General features: G+C 52.1%; 7 protein-coding genes across 7 annotated transcripts; 4 read left to right on the forward strand and 3 right to left on the reverse strand.

The window, feature by feature from the left end:
• Positions 1-433: 433 nt before the first annotated feature.
• On the forward strand, positions 434-3058 carry PSV08DRAFT_368740 (uncharacterized protein; the record flags this gene model as incomplete). The annotated part of the gene is made up of 1 exon (XM_014221194.1): positions 434-3058. One exon carries the CDS (start codon positions 434-436, stop codon positions 3056-3058), a length of 2625 nt encoding a protein of 874 aa, XP_014076669.1.
• A 398-nt stretch (positions 3059-3456) lies between these two features.
• PSV08DRAFT_28539 (putative amidotransferase-domain-containing protein) lies at positions 3457-4821 on the reverse strand. The gene is made up of 2 exons (XM_014221195.2): positions 4354-4821; positions 3457-4012 (listed from the first exon to the last, which is right to left on the reverse strand). The coding sequence occupies exons 1-2, from the start codon at positions 4693-4695 to the stop codon at positions 3584-3586; spliced, it is 771 nt and encodes a 256-aa protein (XP_014076670.1). The 5' UTR covers positions 4696-4821; the 3' UTR covers positions 3457-3583.
• Positions 4822-5794: 973 nt separating this feature from the next.
• On the reverse strand, positions 5795-6294 carry PSV08DRAFT_272410 (heavy metal-associated domain-containing protein). Its single transcript, XM_014221197.2, has 2 exons — positions 6108-6294; positions 5795-6052 (listed from the first exon to the last, which is right to left on the reverse strand). The coding sequence occupies exons 1-2, from the start codon at positions 6190-6192 to the stop codon at positions 5901-5903; spliced, it is 237 nt and encodes a 78-aa protein (XP_014076672.1). The 5' UTR covers positions 6193-6294; the 3' UTR covers positions 5795-5900.
• A 783-nt stretch (positions 6295-7077) lies between these two features.
• On the forward strand, positions 7078-13678 carry PSV08DRAFT_407746 (bro1-domain-containing protein; the record flags this gene model as incomplete). The annotated part of the gene is made up of 6 exons (XM_014221198.2): positions 7078-7085; positions 7136-8898; positions 8948-9350; positions 9408-9671; positions 11112-12352; positions 12401-13678. 6 exons carry the CDS (start codon positions 7078-7080, stop codon positions 13360-13362), a joined length of 4641 nt encoding a protein of 1546 aa, XP_014076673.2. The 3' UTR covers positions 13363-13678.
• Positions 13679-15590: 1912 nt separating this feature from the next.
• Positions 15591-16671, forward strand: PSV08DRAFT_272434 (uncharacterized protein). The gene is made up of 2 exons (XM_014221200.2): positions 15591-16098; positions 16157-16671. The coding sequence occupies exons 1-2, from the start codon at positions 15697-15699 to the stop codon at positions 16376-16378; spliced, it is 624 nt and encodes a 207-aa protein (XP_014076675.1). The 5' UTR covers positions 15591-15696; the 3' UTR covers positions 16379-16671.
• Positions 16672-18206: 1535 nt separating this feature from the next.
• PSV08DRAFT_359651 (uncharacterized protein) lies at positions 18207-19443 on the forward strand. Its single transcript, XM_014221201.1, has 2 exons — positions 18207-18634; positions 18730-19443. Exons 1-2 carry the CDS (start codon positions 18520-18522, stop codon positions 19320-19322), a joined length of 708 nt encoding a protein of 235 aa, XP_014076676.1. The 5' UTR covers positions 18207-18519; the 3' UTR covers positions 19323-19443.
• A 229-nt stretch (positions 19444-19672) lies between these two features.
• On the reverse strand, positions 19673-22001 carry PSV08DRAFT_217216 (uncharacterized protein). The gene is made up of 3 exons (XM_014221202.2): positions 21516-22001; positions 21021-21466; positions 19673-20975 (listed from the first exon to the last, which is right to left on the reverse strand). The coding sequence occupies exons 1-3, from the start codon at positions 21992-21994 to the stop codon at positions 19693-19695; spliced, it is 2208 nt and encodes a 735-aa protein (XP_014076677.1). The 5' UTR covers positions 21995-22001; the 3' UTR covers positions 19673-19692.
• Between the last annotated feature and the right edge of the window lie 183 nt (positions 22002-22184).

Consider the following 22184-nt stretch of genomic DNA (forward strand, 5'->3'; position numbering starts at 1 on the left):
GCTCCCAGTAACATTACACTGGAAGATAGGGTATAGGTTTGTATTTGCTGAAGAAAGAGTTGGGAATCTTGCCTACAGCTGATGCCTCAGAAATGACTTCTTGTGGCGGACGAGGATCATCGAATACCTAGTTTTGCTATAAAAAAAATCGATGTTTGCATTTCCTATCCTATCCTATTATGCTAGCGTACCTTCCTCACGACCCAGGTGACTTCTTCCGCGGAATCACATGAGACCTCACCCCCTATCAATCCGTAGTCATTCATGGAACGACGCAGCATATCAGATGACGCTACAAACAATGCATTCAGAAGCTGTAAACATGGCTGACAACCTTTCATCTTCTGTTTTGCAAGGCCCATTTGAGGGAACCAGTTGTGCGCTGGCGGACACCCCGCAGAAATTGCCCGGAGAAGCCTGTGAGCGAAAGGAAATGTGCAGCAATCAAGACTCAGAACCTCAGGAGGCCTGGGATGAGATCAGTGCAATATGTTCTAAGAGAAGGCTGAATCGCAGTGAGGAAGAGGACAGCCTGGATGATCCTCCGAAGAGCACGACTGGATTCGAAGTGAACTTCTCTAGCGATCTTCCAGAGCCACTGGATCCAGAGCCATTGGTATCAGACTTGGCGGCTTTCAGTGAAAGCAATCGGGATATGTCAGAAGATTGTGTTGCGGTGAGCAACGAGAATGTCGAGCAATCGAGCCACACCATTACAGAACTGAGCAATCGCTATGGCGCAACCTCCACAGTCAATGCAATCGGATTGGGTCTCGCTAACGACTCTTCACCGTCATTTCCTTGTCGTAGCGAAAACGTGACTACCAAAGTATCTGACTGGCTTGATTATGGATTCTTGAACCCTTCATCCCCTATGACTGACTATTTGAGGCCGGACAACAGGGGCACTGATCGCCCCTTCCCCTCTAGGCGTGTTGCGCTATCAATGTTTCCACCTAGATCGCCATTTACAGGGAATCGCGAGTATACACCACCTAACAGCCCATTTCTTCAGTCATTCAGCCCGATTTCGCCGTTGAACAATGGGAGAGACGTTTATGGCAATTACATCCCTTCGAACACACGTGATTACTTCACTACACAGCTACTGTCTTCTTCGCCAAACTCTCAACCAATCAACAAGCACAAGACTCCATCTGTGAGCGGGAAGTCATCATCAACAAGTCGGCTACATGGCTTTCGCTGGGACAAGCTGAAATCGCTTTGGAAAGTAGCTGATACTCAGGTATTCGGCCCACGAACCAATCCTCATCCTCTGCAACTCATCCCCAACGAAGACTTCATACCGCAGGAAACACCCATAGTCACATATGCAAGATGGCCTATCAATCAAGCTCCACTCAGTATCTGTTCGCGGTTGCTTGCAAGTCAGCCTAGAACAGACTTGCAGGCGGTGGACAGTGTGAAAAGCAGACCCTCTACCTGTACTAGCAGAAGTGATGCAAAAGAAACTAACTCACAAACGAGAGCACAACAATTGGCCGACACAAACTGCACTCCAACTCACAATATTCACTCTAATGCCATAACAGGCAATGGCAAAATTACCCCCAGAGACGAGAAGAGATGGCACAAAGACAATCTTCCGCCACCACCTAGATTTCTACCAGCGCCGCCTCCCCAAAGCGTTCGAGCTCAACAGCGAAATGTCAACTTGTCTCTGTATGCAGAAATGCAGAGTCATGGAGTTAAATCGCTTGCATGTAACAAGAAGGACTGTAAACCTAACAACGGACCTAGAAATGAATCACCTGGTGCTTGTCGAAAAGACGAAAGCATTCGAGAAATGCGATTTACAGAGAGGCAGGAGCGGCCATCGAGAAAAACAAACGGCGAACGCCAGGAGAACCTCGGGTACCGAGAAGAAGCACACAAACAAAAGCATGATCTGATCACAGCTGGATGTGAAGATGGCACCACCAAGACAATAACAGAACGCGATTTGGATAGCCGCTTCGAGTTAAATCTCATAGTAGACTCGGATCCACAATCTTCCAAGGTTCCAGCCGCATCATCACGATACTTGCCTCTTCATAGCCCCATTCCTGTTTCTCCTCAGTACTCGAACGAACAGATGAGCCACACGGGAACATTTGGCCATGCCGCTGCTATCCCATCACCAAAACCTGTCGCGTCGGCTACTATCCAAAAACATCAAACTTCGCTTCATTCTGCGCTTTCGAAAGCAGGAAAACTCTCACGCTCTGTCCTGAATTTACCTTTTGTAACTGGATCGAAATCTGGTTCACAGTACCATCGACTGGTAGACTTGAACGAGAATGAGCCGACAAGAATTAGTATGAGTGCAGATAGCAATGGGTGGCCTCGCACGTGTGATTCGGGCCCAAGAAAAGAAATGAAGAGATGCAGCAGGGAGAAGGAAAATGGAACGAGAAAGATTGAAGGCCTAGATCCCGAGAGTTACTTTGATACAAAAGGCTCTGGAGGAAACGAGTACTTAATTGCACCAGCAGTAAGTAATGATGCTGATGGGTCTCAATCAGCTGGTTTTACGAAGCGACAGAATGTACCTACTCCCGGTGTCGAACTTGCTCCTACCTCCAACCTGAACGATACACCGGATCAATTCCAAGCAGACTTCGCTACGCGGTACAAGGCGAACGGCGCTATGCATTCTCATCAAACGACTCAAGAATGGCTTGATAGCATCGTTCTCAGAGCCAGTACTACGACACAACCCAGACTCAACAGAAGCAGCGACTCCAACGATAAAATTGATCACCCATCTCACCCTCCATCCACCCCGATATTGTCTACTCACAACAGTCACGCAAGTCTCGACAGTGCCACACAAGAAGCTCTTTTCGTCGCTGAACGTATCCGCCAACACGATGCAAGATTTAGCGCCGACGGCGAGGGAACTATGATCCGATCGAGTTTCAGCTCTGATTCTTCAGACGAGTTTACACAGCAAGAGGAAGAGGAAGAGAAGCAGAAGCAGAAGCGGGAAAAGCAGAATTTTTGGGGAAGGCAGGATCTTGCTAGGGTTATGGCGTCGATGCGTTCGTATGAGTAGATTCTATGCTATGCTCTCTTACTACGAGGCAGGGAGTAGCTTTTATAGGATCTCAATGGAAGGTGAATAAGGGAATGAAGGTGTGGTATATGATTTGGAAATATCAGAAAATATATGCATTTTTTGAGAAACTTGTTCTAGGCAATGGAGATGAAATAGTCCAAGATGATTTACAAGAGTTCCCGACTCAAACTTGCTCCACGGAAGTATCTTCGTGTAGTGCCACTACAGCAATGCGTAATATATGAACCAACACGTTGGGGGGAAAGGCGTGGAAAAAAGGAAAAAAAATTGATAATTTACATCCCTTTCTCCTAGCAAATCTACAATAATGTTACATCTCCTCTAGAGAGCAGCCAAAAAAAACCGGCGCTACGATCCAGTGAAGCCCCCCCCCCCTCCCCCGCAAAAAAAAAGAGATACAAAATACAAACCCAAAAGTCTCGCAAAGAGTAGAATTTGCCTCTTGCACCAAAGAAGAAGAAAAAAAAGACTCGCAAGCCCCAGCCATCCGCAATCCAACCCTCAATAATCACAATGACTATACTCATACAAGCTGCCCACCCCGGCAACCGCGACCACACACGCCAGGGCGTCGTGGCGATCCCAAAAATATTCCTTCATCCACTCTACGACCATATGCAGGGCGGAGACGGGTGAATTGCAGGTCCAAACCTTGCCATGCCTGGTCCAAGGCGCAGACTGCCACTCGGTTTCGGGAAAGCGGTGCTGCAGGCAGGGCAGCAGCGAGCGAGGCGCGGCAACGCGGGTGCCGTGCAGACTCCCTGCTTGGACTAGGTGGGCGATGCCTGAGGAGATGGTCATGATGGCCAGGAGGTTTGTGTTGAGGCATTGGGCGGTAAGGAAGGCAGAGGCCGGGGGAGGGAGGTTGGTTAGGGTGGAGGTGCCGGGGATAAGGAGGATGTCGAATTGGGGGGCGTTGATGAAGGAGTTCTGTGGTTGGGAAATCGTCAGTTATTTTGTTGTTGTTGTTGTTGTTGTTGTTGTTGTTGTTGTTGTTGTTAGAATTTTTTAATTTTTCGAGGGAGAAGAAGGGGTGTGGGAGAGAGGATATGAGGAGGGGGGAGGGGATCGTGTTAACCTTTGTCTCCCGTGCCAGACTTGTCAGAGATGACTACTTTTGATACGGAAAAAGAGCAGCCAAGACCGGGCGAATCCAGCGGGGCCAAAAAGGAGGCTTCTTCTTGGCTGGGAGAATGGGCGGTAACGGGAGGATGGATGGAAAAGGCATGTCGGTGTTGGTTTGTGGGAGCGAATTCAAAGGTTTAGCTCACCGTCACCGGCATTCGCGAACCAGCTGTGACGGGGAAACTTCCTTCTCCCGTCATGCTAACGTATCGAATGTCGATCTCGTCCACGGCTTGATCCAGTGCTGCAGCCGTGGGGTTGAATTTGCTGACCCGATTTTTGCTAATCATTGCGAGAAGGTCGAGAGCAGCCAAGTCGAGTAGTTGGACTTGACCCAAAATAATGACGCCAATTTTGAGTGAGGATCTTGAGGGAGCTGCATAGTGGAGGTTGAGATTTTCTTGGGAGGTCGATGATGTAGTGCAGTAATAGAAGAGGTCTGCTTGACTCGGAAAGGAAATACTAGAATTTCCTGTAGGAGACGACATGAAGGTGTCAGGAAGGACCGAAAAGAGACTTGAATATAAATTTGGCTAGACTGAAATTTCTGAATCTGTAGAGCTCGGTGTGAATAATGTATTCTCGCCTTGCGGCCTGAGAAACAGCTTTATATCACACATTACATACATATGTGATGAGCCATCCTGCATCACTCAAATCCACGTAACGTCGCCAAGGATAGCAGGCGCCACGCCCAAGCGTCATACGGGGATAAATGCCGCGCTTACATGGCGCTCCTGCGCTATACTGATGATGTACATAGGTGAATTGCGATGCGGCTGAGCCCCTGGAAAGGTTGATGACTTTCCGGTTAGGGCCCGCTCGCGAACCGACAGTTCCCGACCCTCAGCATTAACTCTGGACATGACGTTGTATGATGGACTTGCAGTGATTCATGTGGTGATTTTTTTAATGTCAAAACCCGCGCATTCAATGCATCTCTGGTGTACATTTCATTGTTTGTTTTGGGCGACTGGAGCGTAAAGTTGTTGCCTATGTGCCGTCCTGATGCTGCACAGATTGAGGATGCTAGGCATCACTATTTGCGACCATGTCAATGGACCATGACTCTGGGTAGACGGCACAAGCAGCGGCAGCGCCGAACCGTAATCGCGTATTAAGTAACCATGGACAAAGTCGAGTCTGGTCCGAAGGGGCCTAAAAACGGAGGTGAAGGGAAGAGTCGGAGGTGAGTGTGGTCAGCTGCCATGCAAGGACGAGCGTGGCAGATGCCATGGCGACAAGTATAGCACTGGGCGTTGCGAGGGGCCAGGCAGGGACGGCGACCCGGCTTCAACTCGTGGCATGTGACCTCGACGGGCCGCTTGGGGCAGAAGCAATCTGGTGGAACACCGAGATGCCGCGAGCAGGCGGTGCGCAATACGACGTCAAGCCCACACTACAGCTCTGACGTATGTATAGCATACGGGGTTGCATCTGCTACAGTCTCTGCAAAACGTGATGCGTTGCACTTCATAGGCCATCATGTGTATGTACGCATGTTATGGTGCGGGGTATCCTTATTCAATTGCAACATCTAGGTATACGTTGCTCGAGGTGTACAGGGCCGTCGCGGCAGCACAAAGGCTTACTCACAATGCGACCGTAGTAATGTTCACCGCGTCTTGTCCAAAAAAACAAACAAACAAATGTACTAGAAAAACCAATGCCCGTTGGCGGTGTATGTTCTGCCCTAGACCTCCTTGGCCTCACCGTCGGCCTCGCCCGACTTGACCGTCTTTCCGGTCTTCTTGATCTTCTCCAGGACGGTGTCGTAGTCGAGCGAGTCGGCAGCGGTAATCTCAGCAGTCTGGTTCTCGAGAGAGACATTGTATGACTCGACACCTGCACGCTTGTTAGAGTCTGTCGTGGCGCAACTGCTGCTGAGCACGGTACTGACCATCAAGCTTCTTAAGCACGCGCTCAATGGCGCCAGAGCAGCCGCCGCAGCTCATGGCAACGTTGAACTTGTATGTGTGGGTCATTGTGTAGGTTGTAGGTGTGTGATATCGGCTTGGTCGGAGGGTTGGTGGTGGTGGTCTTGAGGGTTAACGTGGATTTGGCGAGATTTTGTGTTCAATGTTAGCAATCATTAAAGCGGTCACGCAAGAGGTACTTATATACAATCGACTACATCGCGCGCTAGCGTATGTAGGAACTTTGACCAAGGGATATGAGCAAGTTTCAAGACAATGGTGCAATTCGGCTAGATTGCAATAGATTGTGGTCGTGCTCCGCTGACATATCCAGCCTTTGCCATGACAGTCCGGCAGGTGGAACCCGTTGCGCCTCAGCAAGGCGCATTTCTCATCTAAGGTTTGAGGGTCGGACAATTTAGTGGGGTGAAACTTGCTCACGGAGAACGTCCTTTGGCCCAGAATGGAAATTATGCCATCGCTGATCTTGTGGACAACACCGTGTCCCCTGCCGTGCCTTTGTAGATCAAACTGTCGCTCCGCATCTTCCGCATGGTGAGCATCAGCAACGAGTGTGATGGTGATGCGATGCTCCATATCGTCCGGACAGACTCGAGATGGCAACAGTAGTACTGAATACCGGTCCGATCAGAAATGCCCAATGACCAAGCTGCGGAAACATAGCCCATGAGGTACCAAACGGTTTCTTGCGCTGCTCGCATGTTGCAAAGATCTAGTTGTTTCCTCTATAGCCAAGCAGAGAAACGCAGAGTCGCCCGGCATCATCGGGCCCATGTCGCGTGCTAATCTTGTCTTGTTCCTGATGCTGAACCCTGAGACTGAGCGGCCCCACGTTGGCTAGCGCGGGGACCTGGGCTGGCCTGCGACTGCGGCGGTGACGTCTTTGGGCAGAGCTTGTGCTGTCCATGCCAGCCAAAAAAACATTCCTCTACCATGGCTTCGTAGGTACAACGCAGGTCTCGACATGCCCCTCCACTTACCAAATGGCCAGCAATATCCTCTTCCTTCCCTTCCGACGCTCGCACTCGGTCAACCTCAGCGATGCCGTCAAGCAGTACATCTCGTCCAAATATGACCAGCACCCGGACATGTTCACCAAGGACATCGAGACGTTCGAGAGGCTCCGCTCCGTCGCCACACATGCTCAGGAAGCCCACCCGAGCAACATCCCCAAGTTGCAGCAATACGCCGCGCAGCTGATATGGCTGAGCGGCAAGTTCCCCATCGACATCGGTGTCGAGTTCCCCTGGTATCCTGCGCTGGGATACAACACAAGCCGCCCGACATCGCGCAACAATCTCCGGTTCGAGCTCGCCAACATCATGTTCAATCTCGCTGCCATGTACTCGCAACTGGCAATGTCGTCCAACCGAAGCACGCCAGACGGGCTGAAAGCGGCCGCCAACAACTTCTGTCTCGGCGCCGGCGTTTTGTCCCACCTGAGAAACAACATCTTGCCCGATCTTCGGACCGAACCTCCAGAAGATATGGATCTCATGACACTCGAGTGCCTGGAGAAGCTTCTGCTGGCTCAAGCCCAAGAGTGCTTCTGGCAGAAGGCGGTCAAAGATGGGCTGAAAGATGCCACGATTGCAAAACTAGCCGCACGTGTGTCGGATCTCTACAATGAAGCGGGGGACGCAGGTATACAATCGGACGCAATCAGCAGTGAGTGGATACACCACATGACAGCAAAGCATCATCACTTTGCTGCTGCTGCCCAGTACCGTGCAGCTTGCGACTCCCTCGAGAAGCGCAAGTATGGCGAAGAGGTTGCAAGACTACGCGACAGTCTCACATGCGTCAATGAAGCCCTCAAAGAACAGCGTTACATCAATAAGGCCGTGTTGGCTGACTTGAACGGCTTGAAGAATCGCATAACCGAAGACCTAAAGCGTGCCGAAAAGGACAATGACATGATTTATCTGCTGCCCGTTCCACCAAAGGCAGAACTCAAGATACTGGATAGAGCAAACATGGTGGTAGCAAGGGTTCCAAAGGAGATTGCAGAGTCCAACTCAATGCTAGGGGAGCACGGCGAGCTTGGCCCAGCACTCTTTTCCAAATTGGTACCATACTCGGTACACCTGGCAGCAAGTATTTACGTCGATCGCCGCGATCGATTGGTCAACGGTCAGATCGTTGAGCAGTTGGAAGCGTTGACGGACAAGATCCACGAGGTACTCCGTAGCTTGAACCTGCCGGGGTCGCTCCAGGCTCTCGAGAAACCACTAGGCCTGCCGCCAGGTCTGGTTGCCCACGCTGATGAGATACGCCAACAAGACGGCATCAACCGACTTCTACGCTCCATGGAAGACACCAAGAAGCTCATGTATACCGACCAAGCCATCTACCAGGAAGGTGTCGACATCCTGCGCTCAGAAGCTGCAGAGGATGAAGGCGCACGTCGGAAATTCGGCACTGAGCAATGGACCCGACCACCTGCCGCGCAGGCTGCGCCCAAACTACACGCTCAGATTGCTGAAATTGATGGCTACTTCAAGGCTGCAACAAACAGCGACAACATTGTAAAGACCAAGCTCAAGGAAAACGAATACTTCATCAAGCTACTTAGTGGACCAGACCATGAACTGGAGAACTATGTGCCCAGTGGTCGTAGACCTGCCATTACTGGAGATGTAGAACGTGAAGCCGTCAAGTTACGGGGCAGCTTCAATGAAGTGAGCCGACTTGAGAGCAGACGGCGGCGAAAGATTGAAGCGCTGAGGACCAAGGCGAAACAGGATGACATCAGTAGGTGTTGCACTGCCATGTCGCTGACCAAACCCTGACAAGACATTAGACCCGGAGCTGCTACGCGAAGCCGCTCGCTTAGAGCGGGAGTATCCTATGCAGACGATCGAGGCTGTACAGTTTGAGAGCTTGTTTGATAAGCGACTACAGATGTACGATGCTGACTTGGACATGGTTCAAGAAGAGGAGAAGGAACAGGCCGAGGCGATCAAACGGCTACAAGACGCAAACGCTGCCTTTTTGATTGCTCGTCGCGGAGACCAGTCTACTAAGAAACGTGAACAGGCATTGCAAAACTTGGAGAACGCGTACTTCAAGTACAAGGAAATCATCTCCAACCTTGATGTCGGCCGCAAGTTCTACAACGACCTTGCCAAGATTGTGAATCGGTTTAGGGATGAAGCGCGGACTTTTGCCTACAACCGCAAGTCGGAAGCATCCCATCTGGAAAGGTATGTGTGTGTGTTGGGGCAGTTGGTGGTTTATTGCTCTATACTGATGACAAATAGCGATCTTACGACCCGGATGAGCTCGCTCGGTCTTCAGCAAGCAGCGTCAAGCTCGCTGCAGCAGCAGAAGCAAGCCGACGCACAGGATCCCCACTATGGCGCAAGTGCACATGCTGAAGAGCCACTGACTGCACCAACGCCTACGAGGGCAAGTATGCCTCCGGCTGCAGGCATGTGGACTCCAGAAGTAGGAATACGGTTTGGTGGTCCCCCAACAGCGTCTGGCAATGCTCGACCTTCGGGCGGACCTCCGCAAGACGGGAGGTGGGATCCTGCCCAAGGACTGAAATTTGGTTAAACACGCCAAGGGCGCCATCAGCATTGGTCCATTTTTCACGGACGACTATATTGGATCATAGCCATGACCGACAGGAAGACATTTGTTTTGGACCAAGCCAATGCATGTAGCCCTTCTGATCACACGAAGAGAAGGCGGGGGGTCAGGCCATGGCAGCGTCGTAATCCAAGGTAGGGTGGTGGGTTGTGAAGTAAACAGCAGTGCTGCCGAGACGTTGGGTCATTGGGCCCTGGCGGGTTGTGGGCGTGTAATTGTGTAGTCGATGCAGCACATGAAGAGGACATTACGTGTGCATGCGCATCATCCCAAGAAGTAATGGGCCGAAGGACAAATGCTATAAATATCGCTGCAGAAGGCATGTTATGCTGCACTGCACATAGTTTGCCGAAAAGGGCATAAGGGCTTGGTGTATGTACGTATGTACGTAGAATGGCGGGGACGTGGTCATCAGCCCTGAGGGAGTGTGCCTTGCGACATGTGTGGAAGCGAGGCAGTGCACAAAGGGACCGCCCACCGGCCTTGGACGCCCTCTGCCAAGAAGTAGCGCGACCCGTGAAATCAAATCTGCGGTTTTGCACGTGCAGCTTTGCCGCCGGTCAGCTTGATGCCGACCGTTTCATGGCCGTTCGGCGATACTGGTCTTCTGCAATCCTGACGGCGACCACTCGTTGCAGCTGGTGGGAGCGTGGGCCAAGTGAGGAGCCTGCCCCAATTCACACCTGTCATTTGCAGTACACGGTCGACCAGAAGCCGTCTGGGTGTATAAGATTGGGGCGGTCGGAGCATCGAGCACAATGATTCTGCAAAACGTCACAGCTGTCGGGTAGCGGTCAGCTCAGCTCCCATTCCAACGGCGCTGCCAGATTAGCCCGCCGCCGTTCGCGCAACACCAGTCATCTCCTGCCGGCGTGTCTTGTCCTTGTGTGTGTGTGTGCGCGCGCGCACAGTCTCTCCCTGCTTCGCTCTCTCGCTCTCTCGCTCTCTTGAGTTGCTCGTACCGGCACAAGGCCACGGCAAGCAAACCACCTCTCCTCCAGGGTCGAGGACAACGCATAACTCTTCGCTCAGCCTGGCCGTTTCACTGCTCGAGCGACTGAAACGCGGGAACTCACGAGAGAACTCTTGCAGTGGGATTCCCATCGCGGGGCTAATAATAGCAGGCTAGACCGCTTCGAGCGACATTGCTCTTCGTGAGGTGGGCTGTGTCTGCGACCGACGACGACACTGCGCCTCCTTCACACTCACCAGCCCCAGCCGTCAAGCCAGTCAAGAGAATACATTGCGCGTTCCTGGCGGGCTTTGGACCATTCAGCGTTCGTGCCTGTTTCTTGGTGTCGTTGACTTCTCCACGCGGGCCCAAGCGCGGCTCTCAGGGCTCACTCCCTCCACATCCCACCTATTGTTAGGAACGCGAATACCTACATCATGGACATCCAGCAACGGGGGCGCTCCCCCTCGGCTGGCCAGCATGCTCATAAAGACCACTCCCCCTCGCCCACCTCACACCCGCCATTCCAGCACCAGCCCAACGCCGTCTTGGGCTTCGACGCCATCCAGGGCCCTTCCTCCTACGCCGTCACAAGCGCGGGGTTGAGCAACCCACAGTTCCTCACTGCAAGTCAGGGCCAGTCCTTCGGCCAGCAAACCGCCTTTTCCGACTCAAGCTACCTGCAGGCCTCGCAGAGCCTCTCGCAAAACAACACGCCGCATTTTGGCCCCCAAGGCAACAATAACAACATCTCGCCTGACCCCCTCGATCTAGCTGCCCCAAACAACGCCGACTTCAACAACTTCTTCCAGACAAACGACCTTGGGCAAAACCAGCCCTTGTCTTCGTACCTTGGCCAGACGCTTGATCCCCACATACTCGACACGCAGTCGCAACAGAACCAGTCCGTCAACCCGTCAGATCTCATGCATCAGATGGCAGCCGCACCTCACAACGCGCCGACACCACCCCACCTTCTTCCCAACATGAACAACCACCAGGGCTCAAGTCCGCACGCTTCGCCCAACATGGCTCACGGCGCATTCCGGTCCCCAGGTCACTCGCGACACACGTCGCTTGACCCTAGTGCGGCTTACGGACAAAGTTCAGAATGGGGTCAAATGGCGAGTGCAAGCTTCGGAGGACCCAGGTCCAGAGGAGGCAGTGACGCTGGCTATTCAGACGTCGCATCCTCGGCGCACAACTCGCCGTACTTGCACCAGCATGATAGCTTCGACAATGACCAGCCATCACCTCTCCTTCACGCGCAACACGACCCGCAGCTATTCCAGGACCCCGTGCCTGGGTTTGACCGATTCAACTTGAACAACAGCAATGCGCACATCAGCGCCTCAAACACCCCCAACATCTCACCTCGCCTGTTGCCCCAGAATCAGCAGGCTCTGCCACAGTTCCAGCCTGATACATTTGGCCTCAACCAGAGCATGAACCCCTATGCGCCTCAAGGTGTGAATGGCTTCTCTAACCAGAACTCGGAGCCATTTCCATCGCTGAACCAGCCTATGCCTGAATTTGGCCACGCAGATGCAATGTCACCACCAGAAATCAACATTGACTTCGCACCGCCCTCGCGACAAGCAAGCTTCGAGCCACCAAAGACCGAACCCCAGTTGGATGCATTGAGCCCGCCCGACCGATGTAAGCAGCTTAAATTGCATTGTATGAGTTATGCTGACAACAAGACAGCACGCAGTCGAAACAGGTCTCGTGCCAAATCTGACCCTTTTAGCAGTGTCAGCTCGCGCGCTTCTACTCCTGGCTCGGGCGTCCATCGGTCACTTTCTCCCAATGCTGCAAAGTCTCGTTCCCCCTCACCCTCTGGAAAATCGTCCCGCCGATCGTCCACATCCAGCATGCCTAATCGCGACTACATCCTAGACCTCGCAGACCCCACGCGGCCCGCGCCTGCCGACGGGTCAAACCCAAAGCGTACGCAAAAGCACCCAGCGACCTTTCAGTGCACTCTGTGCCCAAAGCGCTTCACACGAGCGTACAATCTCCGATCGCATCTACGCACACATACAGACGAGCGCCCTTTCGTTTGCAGTGTTTGTGGCAAGGCGTTTGCACGCCAACATGACCGAAAGAGACATGAGGGTCTCCACTCTGGAGAGAAGAAGTTTGTGTGCCGTGGTAACCTCAAGGACGGCAACAGCTGGGGCTGCGGCAGGCGCTTCGCCCGCGCAGACGCTCTCGGTCGGCACTTCCGGTCCGAAGCAGGTCGTGTTTGTATTCGACCTTTGCTGGAAGAAGAAGCACGTGAGAAGGGTGAATGGAACGGCCAGAATCAGCAGATGAACAATGGCAATGGCATGTTTGCATCGATGCCTGCTCAGAACTTCAACAGTATGATGCCTGGACAGCCTGGCTTTGAGCCGTTCGCCCAGGCTGGTAGCATGCAGGCGCCACAGCCATTCTTGCCTGCCGCTCTTCTGGCGCAGTACCCTGCGCTTGCAGGTATTCAGTGGGATCAGCTTCCTGCTGGGCCGCCTGATGAAGATGGTGACATTAGCGGGCGCAGCAGCTTCGATGCTTCGAGTGGAGGAGAATATTTCGAGGAAGAAAACGACTATCAGCAGAGTAACCAACAGCCCATGTATGCCGGTAACAACAATGGGTGGGTGAGCGACTCTTATGACGGCCGATGATGTTTTCCAACTCTGCGGCTTGTTTACACTTTCCTCCTTTCAGGGTGGATATCTGGACAACATTTCTCACGCGTTTATGACCTGGGTTTTCTTGCTGCGTTGCCGCTTGTTCTGTCGCTTCCTTGTATGTACTGCGCTTATATACCACTTTCATTGCTTCATGGCGCGAAAGCAGGGTTCACTTATACCCCCTTTGGGCTTGGGATTGAACAATATCTGGGAGTTTTACCTAAGGCGATGTGGAGAGCACTGTTTTTTTTCTTTCATCTAGATGATTGCAGATACCACACACGAAATGCACCTTTGGGAGTTTGCACTGTGCCTGTAGTAAAATGTGACGTCTCAGCCGCAACAGTCAGACACGATGAACGCCCAAAGGAAATTTCTCGTGGCTTGCTGAGGCGTACCAAAAAAAAAAGTTGAAAAAAACATGCCCTTCATCTCGACTTGTCATTTTGCTTCTCCTCGATGTGACTACAACAAAAAAGATGCTGGCTTGTGACATTAACAGGGCTCCGTAGGCCGAGCAAAATGAAAGGCAGTGCCGCCCATCCCTTCACCACCCGAAGCCACGCAAAAGAAGATGCCAACCATGTACGCGAAGTCATAGGTAGCAGAAGCATCATCATTTTCTTTTTTCAAAAAAGGCAAAAAGGATGCAAAGGGCCTGACCGGGATTCGAACCCGGGGCCTGTCACATAACAGATACACTGTATCCAGGTAGAGAAACCCCTAGATGGTTGTTAGGACGGTGTTGGTTGGGTGTTGGTGGCGGCGGCGGGGCAAGCTTACGAAGCGACAATCATACCACTAGACCATCAGGCCGATGCTCTTCGTCTGATTTGATGGCAAATTTTGGGGCAGCACCATTGTTGATGTTGGTGAAATGCCATCACGAATACATGCAGCTTGGCGGGGTTGATGGTGGGCAGGGGCTTGTGGTGGGGCATCCGTATGTTAGTCAGGGCAGTGGGACGTGCTATTCATGTTGACCAGCCTCACTTTACTTGTTTGGGCAGACCTTGCGACGTTGCAAGAATCCAGAAGAATCTTGGTCGACAGGAACAAAGTCTGTGCAGACGCCTTGTCCAACGCGGTGCGGCCGGAGTAGAAGCTTTGGATCCCACGGTCCCAACAAGCACCAATGGGGCAGCAGGCAACGCACCAGTAAGTACACGTACAGAAAGACGACGACACGCAGGCATGCAAGACACCATCATGCTGCCGTCATGATTAGGGCAGGTTAGAGGCGCCGAAAGAAGGACCGCTGTCTAACGTCTGGGTGGGGTGCTGCCATAGGCTGGTGGTGAGGGTGCAACTGCACGCCTCATTCGCGCCCCAAAGTGTCACGCAAGGCTTGTGTCGACTAGGTGGAGAGCCGATCGAAGAGGCACAAGTCCAAGTCGTACTACTTATGTAGACTGTGCATGGTTGCGGGAAGGAGCCGACATCGCTAGGCCTATGGCGATCCCCCCTGTTGACTGCGCGTCCAGCAAGGCCCTACACCGACATTTTCGGAGCGCCATGATGAGGCGACAAGACAGACGGCAGTGCGGACGCAGGTCCGCGTCTTGGGCGTTTTGGAGCGTTTGGCCACCCCTCACCTTTGATGCGAAACGCAGACGACATGCCGGTGACCTGAGATGGTTCGTGAGGTGAGCAGCACGCGTTCGCTGCAAGCCCAAAAAAGTGCGGGGAGACGAGCGGCGCATATGCTATAGTGGGGCGCGCCCATTGGCTCGGGAGCGCCCTTATGCCCCTTCCTCTCTAGCCCGGACCGCCCAGCTCCACTCGACCATGCAGCCCATACAACACGCGCCTCGGAGTCCGTCGCTGCATCCCCGAACACTCCGCTCGTTATGAAGTGAACACACTGGAGGGGGGAGGGGCTGTACTGAGTCACCCGACAACACACTGACCGCCTTGTGCAAAGCAATCCAGGGCCTCTGGGCCGAGAAAATCCGACCAGGCGAGGCGGTTTGGGCGAGGCTGCGCGGGGGGGTTAAAGGGCCAGCTTCCCCTCCCCCATCGCGACCACCCTCTCAGCTGTCACTGTCATCCTGCCTGTCAACGCCTACCTGTACCCTACTGCTGGATAGCCTGATAGCACTTGCATACTCCGAGAAACTCCGGGACGTGCTGACGTTTACCAATCCCCCCAACCTTATCTCTTCCCAATCTAGTCTCTGGGCTACGACCAAACCGTCTTGTTTCCGTTCTTACCAATCACCATATCTGCTGCTTCACCCTCGATTGCGCTGCCCCTCCTGCTCTCTTCTTCCTCTCTTACACTACCATACCACACCACACCACACCACACCACATCTGCTCACAATGGCCGCATCAAAACCTAGCATTCGCGCCCTCAGCGCTCTTGCTGCGGGTCCCCGCCTTCTCGGACCCCGCCTTACCGTCCGACAATTGTCCATGACTGGCTCGACATCATCTTCCTCCCTTCTCACAACCGACAAGCCATACGGCTCAAATCGCTCTCGTGGCCCAATTCGTCTCTCTGGCGAGCACTCGTCCGCTGTCTCTGAAGCCCCGGAGACGGGCAACAACGTCCGCCGCTTCAACACTTCCAGGAGTAGGAAGGCAGTTGGCGACAGCAGCACCCTGGACTTTGCCTACATTCCCGGCTTCGACCCGGAAACCAGGAGCGCCCCTCTGGGAATCAGGGTCCCCATCTTGCCATGGGCTGACGTCCAAGGTCACTCTGCCGAGAGCGAGGGTGTAGTACGTTGACTCCATTTTCTCCACCCATAAACATGTGACTGACTTGAGATATGTGTAGGTACCCATGCAGCCCACCATCTACGCCGTCGGCAGTGACGGCACACATATCCACTCTCCCTCGGCCATGTCCGACACCGCCGACAAAAGCTCATTCGGCTACCAGAGCATCGCCAGCAAATTCTCCTCTACCCGCCAGGAGGGTGAGGGCATGGCAAGGCAAATTTGGAATGACCTTGTAGACGACATCATGGGTCCTAAACGTGGTTCCACCAGGGCCTAAGCCGGACTGGGAATGGGGTTTGACATGCACATAAAAATTGCTTCCTTTTTTTGTTTACTTGATACTACTACGACATTTCAAAAAACAACAATGTATGTGTATGTGTGTGCATGACACGCTTCATGTTCTCCACAGGTGACAAATGAACGGAACGGAGAATGCCCTTTTTGGGGGGAGGCAGGCGGAGAGTGGGCAAGTTTTTTCCAAACGGATCTGGCGCGAAGTGCTCGGGCATATGAGATCACGACATTACAATTAACTACTTTAATTGAATTTTTTTCTTCTTTTTTTTCAATACTGGAAGAATATGCATGACTTTCTAACGTGTTCGTACGTGACGTGTCGACTGTAGGTCTAATTGACTAATGCATCGTCTGCTTGTGTAGTCCTTGTTTGTTGTCTCATACAGGGAATACTCCTGGAGTAAGTAGACGCAAACATGATCTTGACCGATAACCACAAAACAGGGGACTCCCGTGTCCTTGGACGAGTGAGTTGTTCACAGTCCGGCAGGATTAAGGATTCAAGAATTCGGACTCCGAAACACAACGAAATGCCAAGTTTGCAAGTCTTTTTTTTTCTTCTTCTTCTGGGATCAGAGGGGGGGGGCTGCTGCTGTTGTTGTTGCGTTGGTCTCTCTCCCACGTCAAGTGTACTATTCAAGTCAATTTTGCAACCTCAAGTGAATGGATATGCCGATTGGTGTTGATCAATCGGTCTTTTATCGGGGTAAAACAGCACACTGATTTACGAAAGAGAAAAACATGCACGTATTCGTATCCATATCACCGTCTTCATCTTCAACGGAGCTTTCCCTTTCCACTTTCCTTCTCTCTCTCTCTCCTTACGGCCCTTCCTACACCGTCACTAGGCGTATTCTCCCCGAATGACATGAAACCAACGCTATAGGGATTGCGGGTATTCGTCCTTATTCGGCCCAATTCCGAGTTTCACGGTGCTAGAATGGGCAGTGTTGGGTGTGTGTAGTAGTACGGAGAACTTGCCGATGGCGAGATTATCGGGATAATGGCAGAAACGTGCCGATGGCGGAGCCCGATGTGGGTATCCTTTTTCTTTATCAAAGAAGAAACAGGCCGAAGGGGGAGGTGGCTGTTTTGGGTATGTGGGTAAGTGGGTGGATTGGAGGGGTGTGAGAGGGAAAGGGGAGTGGTAGGGAGAGATGCATGTAGTATCAAAGCATGCAAGTGGAGGTTGCAAGTTGAAGTGATAGTAGCAAATAGTATTACGTATCTAGTGTTCAATAGGAAAAAAACGCATCGCAAAGAGTGAGTGGAGTTGAGTGACTTGGGTCGGTGTTCGCTGGAAGGAGTAATTCAGTTTGTGGTATGTGGTCGGACCAAAACAAGGATGAGAATGGTCCGTGTGTGACATGTATAAGAAGCCATTGACTTGTACAACGATACATTACTCTTCTGCTGTCTTCAGCGCCTCTGGGTACTACGAATTGTGGAGTCAGAGCATTTCATAGTGTGCTTAAGAGTAGGAAAGAAATTTGTGCCAAGTACTAGTAGTAACTGAACTCATTCACTCTGACACAGCACGGCAGTAGCACAAGAAAAGATACAGTAGAGAGGAGCGAGATTTGGACTTTGTGTACATGAAGCGGACACCACAAGTCAGTATCTCTCATCGCAACTCGACAATGATGAATACCCTGCCTTGCACTAAAGATGGGCGCGGCTATGGTGGGGCATCATGGTAGTCGGAGCATTGCGTCTGTAAGAGCTAGCTTCGGACGAAAAGGGTCTTACTAGCCAACAACCTATCATATAATTCGATCGTGGAACGCAAGATCAACAATCCCATAAAATAACCTTCTCAACCCCGCAAAGAAAAAAAGGTACCGCTAATCTTACTGCGGTTCTCAATAGCCGCCTGGCGCTAATTGTAGGGTCTGGAATCCCCAGTTTCCATCCCCCCACACACACAAACGTCATTCGCTTCGTCCGAGGCCAAACAAACAACTGGTGCCTTGCGCATAACTGCCACATTTCACATTCCGCTTCGCACTCCACAATCGCATTCCTGCATGCAGAGTATTTAAAGCGCCACTTGCTTCCTCTCCTCTCTCACCCTCAAACCCCGCTACATAACAACGTACATGCCACGATAAAAAAAAGATGGAAAAGCTGCGAGGCGCCGAAACCGCCGCGACACAACGTCTCCGCAAAACATTCAAGTACCCCTCCGAATCCGACGATGAAGATGCTGTAGAAGCAGGAATGGATGAACAAGGCACATATCCCCTTCCTATCCATTCATACATTTTAACTTTCCCCCCCCCAAAAAAAAAAACCCCCCATGTACTAACCACCAAACCAAACAAACAGACCGCGCAGCCCTCCTCCAAACCCTAAGTGCACACGATACATCCACAACCCACAAATACACACTCTTCCTGCTCGTCCTCCCCTTACTCCCCATCCTCCTCTACATCCCCCGCCTATTTTCCCTTTCCACATTCCTCCCCAGTCTCGCTGCGATAGCAAGTTTCCTCGCCTCGGCATACACCCTGTACTTCCTCCCACTCCCACCCACAAAGGGCGCGCCAATCGACGACAACGCCGCGTCTGCGCGCAAAACGAAGAATAAAACCCGGATCGGCATTTACAACAAGACGCCTAGTTGGGAGAAGACGACGGAAAAGAGCGTGAGGAGGCCTGTGCCGTATCTTTCTGAGAGCACCGCCGATGCCATTGCCGACAACATCGTGACAGTTAATCGGGCGCTGTGTGGAATCCTCGCTCTGTCCGAGGTCTGGATAGAACGAGAATGGAGCCAGGGATTCATGGTGGGCGGAGGTTTCTTGCCCGGCCTTATTTGCTTCGTGGTATTATGGGCGAGAACAGAGTTACGCATCATTGACATGGATGCCCTCGAGGAAATGAATAACAAAGCTGCCGGACAATCAAAAGCCAAGTAAAGTAAAAAAAAATTCCGAATAATCTGATCACTTTTTCATCATGATAAAATAGAGATAACTACCCCATAACGCAATGTATTTTTCATGACAAAGATGCCCAAATAGAGAGACTCTTTGGTAGCTTCTTGAAGAGAACCAAATAAAAAAAATGATATACACGCTACAAAGAACGAGCGACCATCATCTCGACATACAGGAGGGGAGGTCTAGGTATCATATGCGCAAGGAGAAGAAGAAGAAGAAGAAGAAGAAGAAGAAGAAACAACGCCATCATCCAAGTCTAAGATCAGACCGTATCAACGCCCATTATGTTAACCAAATAACACACGTTGATGCCCGCAAATTACATGCTGACTTTTTTTTTTGGTCATTAAAGCATCATACTCTTCCTTCTGCTGGCAGCTCTCTCGGCCCGTAATGCGCTCATCTCCCTTTCCTTGTCACGCACTTTTGACTCGCCTGCATCATCGCCCCTTGCCTTGGGGCCATTAATGCCAGCGCTATCGGCGAGTCCTCCTGCAACGCCGAGCTTCTTATCCTTGATTTCTATCATTCGAGCACTCGATGTACTCCTGGCCACACCGTTAGTACTGGAACTCCTAGCCAAGCTGGAAGTGCTGCTACTTTTTGTAGTCCCGCTCCCAGTACGCTTGTGGAGCGAAGGAAGTGCACCCTCCGTCTTTTCCCTCTCTGCTCTGCGCTCCTCAGACGTGGATGACGCTCCTGGTGCGGGCATAGCAGAATGGCGGCGTGCATTTCGGGCTGCTTTGGCGGCTTCGTTGACGCGTGTGCGCTGACTGGTAGCAGCTTCAGCAGGTGGAGAGTCCGTAAAGTCGAAAACAGCCAGACTGTCCTTCTGCTCTGACTCTACCTTTACCGCAATCGTGTCTTCTGAAGCAGGAACATCTTCGGCTTTCGCTGCAGTTGACTCGGTGGCAGATTTTGAAGCTGTAGAAGCCATCTTTCTTTTAGCAGTGCTTGTTTCGTTGATGAGTGCGGATATCGCTTTCGAGGTAGCTGATTGTTCTTCTGGATCAGCTGATGCTTTCGAATCCTGGTCTCTTCTATCCAGTTTTTGTCTTAGAGGACTCCCCGCCTCAGCCTCTTCCTCGGCTGCTCTTCCAGATACTGCAGACACGGGCTTCCAGGCAATCTCCCCGTTGGCTTCTCGCTTGACAACCGTCGAAGGTGGGTTGTGAGATTCGACACTTGTCCGCCGATCAACCACTGCATCAACAAGCTTTGCATCTGGGCGTCGCATCTTTACATTGAGGCTGGGCTCTTTGTAGCTAACTTGGGGACGTGCTCGTCGCCCCGGTCGCCCAGCTTGCCCAGTTTGATCGGCTGAAGATAGATCGCCAGGTGGTGGCGTATCTTTGTTTTCTGGCCTTTGGCTCGAGGGTTCGGTTGATGGTGGGGAAATGATGGCATCTGCAGCTGGCGTCTTAGGGGGTAGGGAGTCCAGAACGATATCAGCGGTAGGGACGGGCTCCGGTATGGGTATAGAAGGAAGGTCTGGCGTGGTATTCCGCGTTATATTCAGCCGAGGGCGGCTGCGAGCTTTTGCGGTTGGCTTCTCCAACTTTCCTGGTTTTTCTTGCGCCGAAGAGCGTTGTTTTTTTGGTGATACAACTGGATCGGTGTTGACAGGTTCTACGACATTAGCTTTGCTCATAAAAAGGTTAGCATCATGCTTACTGGCTGAAAGGACTGGAAGGCGATCCAAAACGGGGAGTCTTGGTTCTTCGTTGGATGTCTCAGTTTCTGCGGTGTTCCGACGAGAAAACCTAAAGGCATCGCCCTTGGCTTGATTTGTATCCTCATCTTCCTGAACACTGAACTTGCGCTTAGCACCTGTACGCAAAGGCTTCGCAGGTGCCTCTTCAATTTCTTCTGGAGACTCAAATACGGATACACGGCGTATGCTGAGCTTTGGCCCACTCTCTCGTCGCTTCTTACGCGTCTCGAGATTGACCGAAAGCGACGGCTCGCCATCATCGGCTGTCTCTTCTTGCGGCTCTTCTGCAACCGGACTGGGATCAAACCCAATGGGATCCTCGTTCTCGAACCGTGATATGGGGGGTGGGCCAATATCTGGCGATTGGCTATCAGGGTCTTCCAGTACTTGCTGAAGCTCGTCCGCACTACATACGTTAGTAAAACTCAGTGTGCAGATACATAACATCTACATACCCCATGGTCCTTCGAGGATAAAACTTGTCCTCCGTGATTGTAGGCAGCATAGCATTCTCAACTTCTTGGAGTCCCAAACCACTCCTCCACTGTCTTTCCTCTCCGCTTCTCCTCTTCGCTAGCAACTGGCTTTTCCGCCTGCCTGCATCTTTTTCGCGTCCGTTCTTGGTCTGCGTTAGGCTTGCTACCAAGCCTCCAAGTTCTTGTAGCTTCGATTCAAGCTGCAGCTTGACAGCATCGATGTGGTCAAAAGCTGGACGCGACTCGACGGTATTATGAAGGCTGAGCACTTGCTCGCGCAGTGCCAAGTTTTCAGCGAGAAGTCGCGAGCAATCATTTTCGAGGCTGCGGATGCGTATGGATTGGGTCGAGTTTGTCTTTGCCAGTTCGCGGTTCTGTCTGAGAAAGCGTCGTTTCACGGCTTCGATGGTTTCCGCCGATGGCTGATTTGCTATCGGCGGCTCGTTGAGTCGCGCCATTTGCGCAGATAGGTATTTCGATGGTAATTATACTATTAAGAGACAATCGCGTCGTCGTGGTGGGCGGGATCCTGTACGTCGTGAGTCGTGGCTGCCGGTTCGTCATACTGTTTGTTGACAACTCGAGCGGCGGGCCCACGGCAACAGGAGCTAACCCAGAATGGGCAAGACGACAACACAATCACATGAC

The sequence above is a fragment of the Bipolaris maydis genome, assembly GCF_028858645.1.
Source record: "Bipolaris maydis strain C4 unplaced genomic scaffold PSV08scaffold_3, whole genome shotgun sequence".
Classification (NCBI taxonomy): Eukaryota; Fungi; Ascomycota; class Dothideomycetes; order Pleosporales; family Pleosporaceae; genus Bipolaris; species Bipolaris maydis.